The sequence below is a fragment of the Perna viridis genome, chromosome 2 (genome assembly GCF_037379345.1).
Source record: "Perna viridis isolate PV_CMFRI_1.1 ecotype Kerala chromosome 2, ASM3737934v1, whole genome shotgun sequence".
Taxonomy (NCBI): Eukaryota; Metazoa; Mollusca; class Bivalvia; order Mytilida; family Mytilidae; genus Perna; species Perna viridis.
This window is the reverse complement of record NC_142446.1, coordinates 48,975,383-48,988,538: the sequence shown is the minus strand read 5'-3', so window position 1 is coordinate 48,988,538 and position 13,156 is coordinate 48,975,383. Positions and strand designations below refer to the sequence as shown.

Sequence of the window (13,156 nt, the reverse complement as noted above, 5' to 3'; positions counted from 1 at the left end):
ATAATACTTAATGACATATTTCCAGGGCCGTCAAGGACGTCAAGAATGTGATTCATGTTGCTAGCCCGTTCCCAGCACAAGCTCCAAAGGATGAAAATGAGCTCGTTCAGCCAGCTGTTGAAGGCACCCAAGCTATATTAAAAGCATGTGTCCAAGCCAAATCAGTCAAGCGAGTGGTCATAACAAGTTCATGTGTTGCTGTTGGGTGTATGTTTCATATTTTCAGTATATCATCATAATTTCAGTGTTAAATTTATATGTTAACCTGTTTAATTTCGCATTAGCATTTCTCATAGTCACCAACAAAGATACATTAATTTTAATATTACTGCGTAAAATTGTTGTATGGTGTTGAAAATATAGAATTTTAAGCCTTAAAGAGGGTATTGTGAAATTGGTGCTGTGATCCAAGCGGTGATATGTATTGTCAAGCTTCAATGTTTATCCGAGTGACATGCTAATAATTAATGCAATAACAGTTTTTAATTTACTTAGATTTTGCATTCCTCTTACTGATATGTCATAGTTGTTTTACCAATAGGGGGTCCTGCTGCCTTAGCCGCTGATCCAAACAAAGTTTTTAATGAGGAAGATTGGACAGACCCTGAGAAATTAGATGCCTATGGTAAAAGTAAAACTTTGGCAGAAAAGGCAGCCTGGGACTATGTTAAGGAACTTCCAGGTATTTTAGTCACTTCTTTTATTGTTTTAGTATAAAAAAATGTTACGACTCTAGCAAAATGTACTTTTGCACATATGAAAGTGTTTTCTATACTATGTTGATAAAGTTCAGTCTCATTTGTATTTAAATGTTGAAATTTTGAGTACTTATAAAATCTGCTGCTTCTTTCAGTGAATATACCACCCAAAAGTAACGACGATACTGTATTATATATAATGAACCCATTCAAAGCACATAACTTTCAAAATTATATTAATGTTTCTTTCCCAAAGGGATTTTAAATAACGTGCATGCATTTATAACAACTCACAAAATATGGTTTTTCACTTACTAAATGATAAAATATATTAAAAGTGTACCTACCTTTTACTAATGTAAATAATATACATATTTACCACCTGGATTTTATGCATATTTTTATGAATAAATATATGTGTTTTTAGATGAAGATAAAATAGAACTTGCTGTAGTTAACCCAGCGTATGTAATGGGACCAGTCATAAATGGGTCACAGTGTACAAGTTTAGAGGTAGGTTAGTTAGGACAAAAACAAGATAGTAAGATTGAATATGTTAATCAAAAGTCATAGATTGATCCAGGGAAGATTGATAGGGAATGGGTGGCTTATAAATGCACAGGTTAGTATATGCATCATTGCTCAATATGTAATTAAGAGTAAATGGATATATATGCAATTTTTTCAAGAAACTTAAGAAAGAGTAATCAAGGGCACCAATATTCTAGCGGAAATCAAAAGATCACAATCCAGGGACAAAGACCACACATGGAAAACAGACACACACAACAAAGAACACAAAATAATTGGTACAAAGAAACAAAAGTAAATGAGCAACTCGGACTTAACTAAAAACTGGAAGCGTAGAAAAAAGCAAAGGAAGAAAGCAGATTTTGTGACCAATTAAAATAAAATCAAAGTAAATATAGCAAACGTTTATGTGCATAATTCGTGGCATTTAATACAGAAAAATGAAAAAAAAAACAACGGTACTAATAGAAAATCAGTTCAGTACGCATTAAATTGTCATTAGTTCTGAATATGAAAGAAAGCAGTATAACTTTCCCATTATAACTCCAGTATAAAACAAAGCATATTCTAGACACTTTGCATATTTTATAACAAAAACAAAAGCATATAATTCTGTTTTAATCTATTTTGGTAACATCGTGACAAAAAGTAACCTCTGAGATAAAAACTCGTGTTTTGCTTATTTAATTATTATAATTTACAACGTTATTCACATATCAGTCTGAGAGATTACAGAATCTTCTCCTTCGTTAGATATAGTAAGGATGACAGATTGATGTGTAGTTCAAAAAGTTATGTAACTTATTTATTTTTTTATGTTTCTGATGCAGATTATTCTAAATTTAATTTCCCTGCTTTAGAATGTGCACTTGAAGCACTTTTATCTGACAGATCACGTGGCTCGACTTATTGATTTTCTAGTATTTTATTATTGACCGGCTATGTTATTGGTTATAAAGACGTGCATCTCACCAATATATTTATTTTTAACGTTAATGATCAAAATATTAACCATTTCATGTGCATCAAATCAAATTATTTTCTATTTGTAAAAGCATTATGCTAGGATCAGGGTGATTTGAAAGGATCAAAATATTTTTGTTCTTACATCTTCAGGATTCAACTACTTATTTTCAAGAAAGGTCCGAGTCGAATTATTTATTTTAATTTTTTTCCAAGCCCCTCAGAATCAAATGGACGTCCCTTTATGTATAAATTAAACAAAGCAGCAACTCTTTCTATAAAGGGAGCAACTGTTTGATTTTGTTAGGACTAGGATTAAATTTTCTATCCTGCCTTTTTATTTTGAGAAAATATAGGTCCTACCTTTTTTTCTTATGGCCTCTCCATGCCTTTTTATTTCTTAAAAAATATTAAATCCTGCCTTTTTATTTCAAATTTTGTCCTATTCCCTTAAAAGTCCATGGTAGTTCCCTTTTACTATTTATTGTTTTGGTCTTATTTGTAGGTTGTTAAACGTCTATTAGAGAGAGAAAAACCATTCTGTGCAAAGTTAAACTTTCCAGTAGTTGACGTTAGAGATGTTGCACTTGCACACATTAAGGCTATGACCGTAGAAGATGCTGCAGGTGGGTGATTAGAAAGGCGAAAATGCCACGAAGTACCAATTGCATGAAAAGAGAGGATGCACCTAAATGGTGTTCTTGAACATAAGAATAAAGTTATCAATGCCTTAGCAAGGGTTGTTTAGAAGGGCCAGTATAGGGTATGTAAGTCTCGTTCTAGTTTCATTTTTACAAGAATTTCCTATGTAGAACGTATTGAAAACTGAAGACCGATCTGTATTGTTTACTTCTGGGTTCTCGAAACGCTAATTAACAATGCAAAATCTTCTAGTTTATGTTTTTTTCTCGCTACATTTATCATGTAGAAATGGTTATTTGTCATTTTTTTGGTATTTTTTACACAGAAAAATTGTTGCCCTTAACACTGAACTCAATGCTCTCTAAATGACAAATCTCTATGCTTTTGAATGGTTGACTAGGACCCATTCTCGTGAAATCACGGGATCACATGATGAGACTTACATACCCTATACAAGGTGAATACAAGCACTAATTTGAATTTTGAAGCCATCGAAGAACTTCAGAGAAGATCCAGGGGATTAAAGGATTTTAAAAACACAAAAAAATGCAAGAAATTTTTAACTTATTTCGTTGTTTATTTAGCATTCATCAGAAAGGGAGTGCAGCCACTTGCTATATATAGCCCTTGGTTATTATGGTAGATATTGTACCAAAGACAAAGTCTATGTTTGAATAATTTAATTTCAGAAGTGTTACTCTTTGTGATTTGATAAAAAAATCGTCCATCATCTCATAGACCAAATTTTGTAATGACTGTGACGTCATCATTTTTTAAAATGATTTACTCAATGAATTTAGATACTTAAATTAAACTATACGGGAATGAATGTTCAAAACGTTTAAGATATGATTACTCAGAGATGTAATTGTAGAAACACAGTGAACATCGTGACTATTTATCCCATAGTTAAGAATGATGTAGTCTGAATTATTCATGGTAACTATGAATCCCACAGTCTGTATAAAAAAAAAATGTAGTCTTAATTATACACTTGTGCACATGTAGATAATAGTACAAGGTGCTTTGTTATGTGATATTTATTAAATTTTGCAGTATTACTGTGTTTACCTACAACCAAGCATAAAACTTGATCATATATTATTTTGTTACTGATTATCAAAAATGTAATATGAAGAATTTACAAAAAAAAATAACTTTTTATTCATATATAAACATCTGCGACCTTATGCAAGTATTCCTTTATGTAACATGTAACGGCCTTTTAATAACTGTCATATGCAAAGACAAATCGTTTAAAGTAGCACTCCAATTAAGATTCATGCAAAATGTGATTCATGGATGAAAAATCTACATATTTTTTCTTTTTGATATTTTGTTCGAATTGCCTTTGTAAACAGATATTAACATTCGGTTTTTCATATAACCCGTATTCGTAGGAGATACATGCACTATAGATTTCAAAATTAAGGGAGATAACACTGTAAATAACGCACAAATACAATTGAATTTACTGGATTTTCAATGTTGATTATCTTCTAAGAGCAGACATTTTGGAATGAATAATTATACTTTTCACAATAAACACAATTACAAAATAAAAATATGTAGCCATTTTGGGATGTATCACATTTTTCAGATTTTTGCATGATTCTTAAAAAAACTTTTACTTATAGTACAGTTCTAATGTGAGTTTCAATTTTTCGTTAAATTCACCGTATATATTGTCGACTACCATTAGACTGCAAACTACTTGATTACAAACTTAAATGACAGAGGTTGTAAATTTGACAAATGATGATATAATCTACCAGCCAACATTTCAATAAGTCACATGTAATTCACTGACACCAACTAGTCATTTAAAATAATCACATGATCTGTTAGGATAGGTTGTAAACAAGAGTACATGATCATGCGGTCATAACTGTATTTTGGGGGTATCGTGGAAATGTTTGAAGGGTCATTTCCAACTTCGACATAATCATATGTATTTATCTTGTTCAACAATGTTTACAATGTTTTTTAGACTTGCTACAAGTCTCGCTATCAATACTTTACAAAAAGTATTTACTACACTGTGAACTATTCACTGTCCATCTGTTATACTAGTACACTATTAACTATCTGTACTGATGATGGATGGTGAATACAAATCTTATAGAAATAATATTATACTTGTTTTAAAGAATAGATATACCCAGTATTACAGAGAGGCTTGTAGCAAGTCTTCTCTGTCCTTTATTTGGTTTAAAAGACTTTTTTTTACCTCAATCCAACTTTTAAATGCATAACCAATGATCTGGCAAAGCATGCCTAAGAAATAACATGCTGATCTTTTAAAACTGTATTTTTGTTCACATTTGTTATTGATTGGAATTTTTGGCAAAAACTCTACTGAATGTAAGTGTTAAGTTTGATAGGACAATACGCTGGAAGTGTGGTAATACATTCATATACAAAAGATATGTAGAATAAAATCAGTAAATTCAGCGACATGATAAGAGAAAACCTACGCATGTTGTAAGAAAGAGTCACATCTTTGAGATTGATGATTCCATAAATAAGAGATAAAAAGTCAGTATGATAAAAAGGAAATCTGCATACAGATTAAATCCTTTTTATCATTCTTGCAAACATCTATTAAGAACCATTAGATAAGAAACTTACTAATCTACTACAAGGAAATGATAAAATAATGCGGCGTGAATCTTTTAACCAATGAAAAAAGGAGAAAGCAGCATATTTACAAGTTGTTGATTTGTATTTTAATGGTATATAAGTATTGAAACTAAAGTTATATTCACTTTGTAGAATCAATTGCATAAAAATTCTTTTCAAAAATGTTTTCAAAACAATGTAACTTTCTTTTGGAAATATGAACTCATTAATATTATGGAAACTTCTGATATATTTTCTATTTTATGTTAAGCCATTCCTATAGAATAATCATATCTATTGAATTTCCGTAATGACTTTTAACTTGATAATAATTCAAGGTCAATTGTCTGAGGAAATTGATATGTCTATTGACCCTTCGCTATTTACTGTTCTGATACGTATTCGAATTTCAGAATGCTAAATTGAAAATCAGAATTAATACAATCGCCTTTTCAGGCTTTCGATATAATTCTTTTACTATATTGATATCTAAGACAATTCAAGTACAACGATAAGGAACGGGTTAGAGGGAAATCAAGGGAATCAGGATTCGAACGATTATGAAAAAGAACACAATCGAGAGATAAAAATTTGACGAAGAATATAGTTACACCCAATAAAGAAAATGAAATAATCAAAATAGTACGCATATATAAACAAAAGTAAAATAAGCAACCAGTGGTCCTTTTCACAAAAAAATCGTAAGAGTAAAATTAATCGTAAGTTATGACGTCACAAGACTTTTATTTACTATGACGTCATAACTTACGACTAATTTTACTCTTACGATTTTTTGTGAAAAGGAACGCAGGACTCCAATAAAACCTAAGAGCATGGATCAGGTGCAACGGTTGGGTAAGCGTCCTTTACTTTTCTTGAAACACCCATCCATCGGGATGCTCACGGGGTAGACGATTTTATTGGTAGTTTAATCTTCCACGTGATCGCAATCAACATGGTTTTCGTTTACTCCTTGGATTCTGTTCTGTTTATATGTATAATGAATTTATTTCAGGCAAGAGACATTTAATTGTTAACCAGAATGCTTGGATGAAAGAGATGGCACAAATTCTTGCTAAAGAATTCAAAGCACAAGGTATTCTTTAATAAGTATAATGTGGGCATAATGTGCACTTTGCTGTTTAGTTATTTATGTCAAAAAAGGTAAAAAAAAGTATTGCTTACAATAATACAATGTACATTGAAATAAAAAAAATATGGAAGTCATATAAGAAATATTAAAATCATCCAATTTTGAAGCAAATACTATTGTAAATGATTAATAACTTTCTGGATATCACTGAGCAATTGGTTGTTTTATCATTTATAAGTTACATACTCCAATATTGATCTAGACACTGATTACTTACTTTGCATAGCTATTTCCATGACTGACATTCTGAAGTTTGGTCAATAACACATCAATCATAATTTTTCCTTACATGAATTTATATATAATTATGAATGGTTTAGGGATCTGTTCAATCAAATGAGTGTCAGTATCTATGCTCAAACATTAGAATACTACATAAAACTGATTTTCTGAATAAATATCCTTTAGTATATTTTTAGTGTTTGTTCAATTTATTTGAAAGTTAAACAAGGGGGTAAAATATGGATAGGACAATGTTTTTTTACTTGAAATCAACCGGAGAGATGAGTATAAAATGCAGGGGGACTGCAACATATAAAATTGACAGTAATCACAAAATGAGCATTCCACACAAAAATCCGAGAGCCTATATCATAAGCTGATAATTGGAGGTATGCTTCCTTTACCACCGTGCGTCATGTCAGGGGCTATACAACGAAACACTGAAATCTTTTCTGTAAATTGGTGTCTTTTTATAATCTTTCAGGATACAATGTGCCAACAGCTAATTGTCCAAATCCAATCCTCTGGATGACAAGCTTATTTGACAAAACCATCAAAATGGTGATGCCAAACATTGGAAAAGTGTACAAATTTGACAATTCTAGGGTGAGTTAGTGTTTATATTTTCTTTTAGTATTCATATGAGAAATTTTAGAATCAATCTAATTCTTAAAATAAGGGATCTCCTTTTTAAAACCCCATTAACCTTTATGTATTTAATTTGTTGGGAAAATACTTAGTGAATTACCCCATTTTAAAGTCCTAATTTGTTACTATACAAAATCTTAACACAAATAATACTTATTAATGTTAAACTCTTGGTGGAAGTATAACGAGTTACACTCAGGGCTCACATCTGAGGCCTACAGACATCATAATCAGAGACTCTATTAACACGATAGTGACCTCCTACCAACTAGGTTTCAGACCACATTAGTAGAAAAGTAGACGACCAAAGACACACCAATCATATACATTAGTTCTGACACACACTGCAGAAAGCTATTATTTTGCCTGCAATAAAACCATATAGAATAATTCTAGGTTGTTCAAAAAATCAATTTTTAGAATATTTTACTGCTTGATTGTATAATCTTGCTGGTTTTATTACCTTCCTTTGTGCGAGCAATGCTAAGTTGACTAACCCAGAGATGATGAGTCACAATGTAAAACTATATTGACTTTTAGACTTGAAATAAGATGATGGCATCATTGGTAATTAAAGGCTAAAAATCAATTTAACTGTTGTGTTTTGGTTTGAACTTGTATACTAGTATTAGATCATCGTGGAAAATAACACTGTAAATAAACGTTTTGATGTTAAAATATTTATTATACTTTTAGAATGTTTGCCATTTTAGCTTAGTGAACTCTTTTTCTTAATTTTCAGAAATTATCTTTATTAAAAAAATGGAAATTTAACAAGACATTTTTTGGCTTTAGCAAATGGTAAATTGAGTCAGAATCATAAAGTATTCAAATATTTCATCAGATAGCAAATCATTTCTAATGCATGGACATCATGACTTTTGATGTATCGTCTCTTTTTCACATTTTAGTGTACTACACCTTTTTAATTAAACTTACTGCATTTACATGTAGATACTAAGACTGAGACAAAGAAATGAGATTAGACTGTCATTCATATAATTCTTTCTGTTGTTCACTGTCTTTTCCCTGCACCAAAAGAATGGAAATAAATGCTTGGTAAATGTAAATCCTAAGCTTTTTATCATAACAGATGAAAGAAGTTCTTGGCATTACACCAATAGAACTGAAGGAAACTTTAGTAGAGATGGCTTACAGTCTTATCGAAGCAGGATTAGTCAAGAAAACAAAGAAATATAAGGGACCTAATGGAAGCACTGAAGGTGAAGGTGAAAAGGAGGGAGAAAAGGAAGAAGAGGAAAAGAAAGAAGGCGAGGAGGAGAAACCAAAAGAAAATGGAGAAGTAAAAGAAGGAGGAGAGGAAAAAGATGATCTGAAAAAAGAAGAGACAAAGGAAGACCAGAAGATAGAAGATGTAGAGAAAGAAGAAAAGAAAGAGGAAACGTCAGAGGATAAGAAAGAGGAAGAAACGTCTGAGGAAAAACCCGCAGAGGAGACAAAAACAGAAGAAAAAGCTGAAGAAGGGACAACTGAAGAGAAGAAAGAATAACATTAAAATATTATTAATTTTTCATAAGACAATTTTTCAAATTGGAAGCATAAGCATGGAAGTTCAATTTTTATCATGTAATTATGCTGATATTAACTAAGTGAGATTAAGAGGATTAAATCGTTGTTTTGTTGTTAAGCTTAAAATTGTGATCTTAGTTTTCAAATGTAATACAAATGCAATGCAAACTGTTAATACGTTTCCATCACTGGTAAGGACTATTTAATAGTTTATAGAAGCTGCTAGTTGTTAAGTACATGATAAATATTGATCAATAAGGTTGTAAGATTACAAGCGTTATATATAATTTATGTCAGATAAAAAAAAAACATGTCATTATAAAAAATCCCATTTTATTATTTGTGTCACAGTTGTCTTTCAAATTTCTCTCTGTTTTCATGTAAGCATCTTTCTTGGACCAACCATTTATCATGTAGAGACTTTTGTTTGTAAAACTTGTTTTTGTCTAACTTTAAATTTTGTGAATCTTTGAAAGATTCATGGACCAATATGTTGTTCATGTAGTCAAAACTAAGATAGAACATGTTCATATGGAAATGAAGCTTTGTTGTTTTGTCCTTCTTAATTACCCAGAATGCTCTTGTAAGGGTGTGATTTATTGAATTTAACGTCTTCATGTGCCAGAGTGAGCTGAAAATAGAGCTTACGATAGAATACCGCAGTGCCCGGTAAAATACAAAGTCCCAAATTGAGATTTTCCTCAAATCTTTCATCAACTCGAACTTCGAACTATAAGCTCGAAATAGAAGATTTGAGGAACATCTCAATTTTAGATTTTAAAACCCAGGCCAGATTAGGTCGCTAACAGATGTCAAACTGTATCCTCTACCGTTTTAGCGAAATCATCTTTTTTCTGTTTGAGTTGTGCTGATGCTTTGCGTATGTTTAAGTGAGATTCATTAGAAATATAAAAGGAGATTTGCTAAGAATTCACACCGAAGTTATAGATCTTTGGAGGCGTAAATGATCTAAAACTGAGATTTCTACATCAGTTTTGATTTGGTCCTGAACAGGTAATTCAGGATAAATTTTGTTGTGTCCACAACTGGATATTTTATTAGAAAGGATTGTTTTGACCTTAAGAGAAATCTTAGTCTTGGAATTTTTATGATACCAAGTACTGGGTATAAATAGGTTAGAATCACGGGATAGATGGTCAGTGTGGTCTGTGAGTTTTATGATTGATCCTTTTCATTTTTCTAATCACCAATTTTATAAATATTTTTATTTGTCACTTTTTGATATTATATATAGTTATACATTTATTTTCATTCATCACTTATCATAACTCATATTGTGAAAAGTGCTGCAAACGGTTGTCTCGACAACTTTATATGTTTTAAGGAGTTTTTGCCTAAATTGTACATTTTGGCATTTTATATTAGAATAAGTTTGTTTTTACAAAAGAAATCGTCTTTTTTACTTTATTTTCTAATATATTTATATATGACAATTTTAATATACCATATTTTAAAGTATATTTTATTTTCATTATAATTGCTTTTTAAGAACAATCAGTGCCTAACTATAGTTATTTCCTGTCCAATAAATTCCTTCTAGTTATATTAGATATAACATAATATGAAATAGGAAAATTCCAGATTTAAATACAAGAAGTCTGTTGTAATGTTAGAAGAATTGTGGAGGTGTTCAACTTTCACTTTGACCTTACCATTGTCTTATTATATACAGAACCAGTTTACAAATTTCAGGTCACTTTAAAGTGCAAGTTTAAGCACCAATTATCACACTGCAACAGACCATTTGGTTAAATTGACACCCTCTAGAGTTACAATAAGATATTTTACCAAATATACCTCTTTGTATCTTGCCAACTAGCACTTAAATTTATCAAGGATAATACTCAATACTAGTGCAATATCTACTTGTAATTACATGTACATGTATGATATTAGAGAAGATATAGATCTTGTAATTTAGAATGTTACATAATGTAGTGTTTTAAAAGTCATCTTTCTGTCCTTAGGGATGCTATATTGCATAATGAAAACTTTCTAATGTGACAATAGAAGATACACTCCCTTGCATATTTTGGAATTATTTTGGAACTGACTGCAAGGGAATTTTAAAATTCCTTGGCAAATGTTAATCCTAAATCAAATTATTAAGCTTGGTTCTTTCATTGTCAGTCTAAGGCGTATAGGAAATATATTCCAGATCCAGACCATTTTGATGATGCTGGGCATAGCAATGATCAATTCTGTATGTTCTCAACAGTCTACAGTAATAAACTGAACCTGTTATGATTCAAAATATTCACATACCTAATGATATTGTAAAAACATCACTGTAGCATCTAGGCAAAATCACTTTTGTATAATTTGCACACAAAATTCTGTTGCTTCTATGCCAAAATATGTTAAAAATTTCATTTCAAGATCATTAAAAATCGTATGGAATTGCTTTATGTAGAGTTAGAGTGCACACATTGTTACATTGAATGTATATGATACATTTTCCATTGTAATTAATTGCAAATATTTAAATGTGATGTAGTTGTTATAAATATGCAAATTTGTTGCATTATCCATGTAATACATTTAGTACTTGTATAGTCATTTAGTCAATATTATTATCTAGTCATTTATTCCAAATATGTTTATTTAACAAACTACAAAATGCACAAATCTATTAAGTCTTTAACTTTTCTGACCATCTTGTTTTCCTCACTAACCTGAAGACTGTTTAATATTTACAATGCCTGCTACGAGCGGAAGAATGGAAATATTGAAGCGAAACTTTATGTAACCCTTCAACAATCCCATTTTGGAAACAAGGAAACTGGAGCCTGGCAGAACCTTTTTAGCTGTATGTCAGTTATTACAGGAATCGTGTATTTGGACATTAAAGAGGAGACATAAAAATAGACCTTCCTTCTGAAGTAGTCTACTGGAATTTTATCTATTCAAACAATGTCATGAAATTGCTACTGTTTTCAGACATGCTGATAAAATCAATAAAGCTTGCATAATATTTCAAGTCACCATAAATAGCCAAGATGCAGAGCATTGTGTCCTTGGGGAGAGGAAAAATTCTCCTAATCCGGGTACGACATTTGTGTTGCAAATATAATACACAAATTAATTGTAATTTGGTGAGTGTGTTATCACATAAAGTACAAGATTTTTTGCTGTATAAATATTTTGGTATCATTTATTCATATATTTATAACTTTATTGATTTTGTTGCAATGTTGATTAAAATGGTAGGAATACAATATTTAATATCCCAAGCTTTTGTCTGTAAATTCACCATGAAGCGCAGACGTTCGACGCAAAATAAACCAAGGTCATGATTGTGAAAAAAAAATCTTATCTGAATAAGTCAAGAATAAATATGGGGAATTTTTTTCTGGTATCTGGAAAAACAAAATATTGCTATAAACGTAGGCTAGTCATTTACTCAAAGGAAAAGTAATCACGAATTAACTTTACAAACGAGTTATTCTGTGTAGGCTTATATCTGAAGTTAACTTACATATGTTCTGTATATTCAAAACTTTTGTAGTTGAATTTGTTTTCTTATTGAAGTTAAATTTACAATTCTTAGCATTTCTTCAAAGAATAGAATCGGCCCCTGCTCAGAGTTAAAATTAAAAGCTGTAATATGAATAAGTATTCACGAGGCACCTAAGCTCACTCTACTCTACTCTCATATATAATTTTGTTCCTAATACCAAAGCAATGAAATTAATTTATTGTGTTCATTTGCTTATGAGTAGACCTTTATACAAGTACCTAATTTGCTTGACAATGCATTGTGGGTAATCATCATGTCTGCTCAGATCTACTTATTGTGCATTTACTGTGAAAAATAAAACCTGTAAATTAAATAGTTCTCTTTGTTTTTGTTACTACATAGTACGGAAGGGGAAGTCACGGGAACCAGTACTCGAACGGAAATCTAAAAAGAACATATTCCAGGGATAAAGGCTAGACAATGATTATAACTCCAATAATAAACACATAGTAAAAAGTAAATGAGCAACACGGACTCTACTAAAAACTTGAACATGGAATTCAATTAGAACAATACTCTCTAAAACTATGAAGGGACTTAAGTTAGAATTCAGATTTCATTGATGATTTGTTGAACATAAATGTAAATGTTGCAATAAACCTTCCT

The 13,156-nt window shown here is 30.9% G+C and overlaps 1 protein-coding gene across 2 annotated transcripts in view; it reads left to right on the top strand.

Moving 5' to 3' along the window:
* The window catches only part of LOC148625570 (uncharacterized), a 33,333-nt gene extending 20,470 nt beyond the window's left edge, over nt 1-12,863 (top strand). For both annotated transcript variants that reach the window (XM_088569150.1, XM_088569151.1), the window contains exons 3-9: nt 26-207; nt 542-682; nt 1,126-1,211; nt 2,698-2,818; nt 6,472-6,552; nt 7,316-7,437; nt 8,573-12,863. In XM_088569150.1, the coding sequence (XP_088425276.1) occupies nt 26-207; nt 542-682; nt 1,126-1,211; nt 2,698-2,818; nt 6,472-6,552; nt 7,316-7,437; nt 8,573-8,989 (1,150 nt within the window). In that variant the 3' untranslated portion in view covers nt 8,990-12,863. The remainder of the gene's footprint in view (nt 1-25; nt 208-541; nt 683-1,125; nt 1,212-2,697; nt 2,819-6,471; nt 6,553-7,315; nt 7,438-8,572) is intronic.
* Nucleotides 12,864-13,156: the final 293 nt, after the last annotated feature.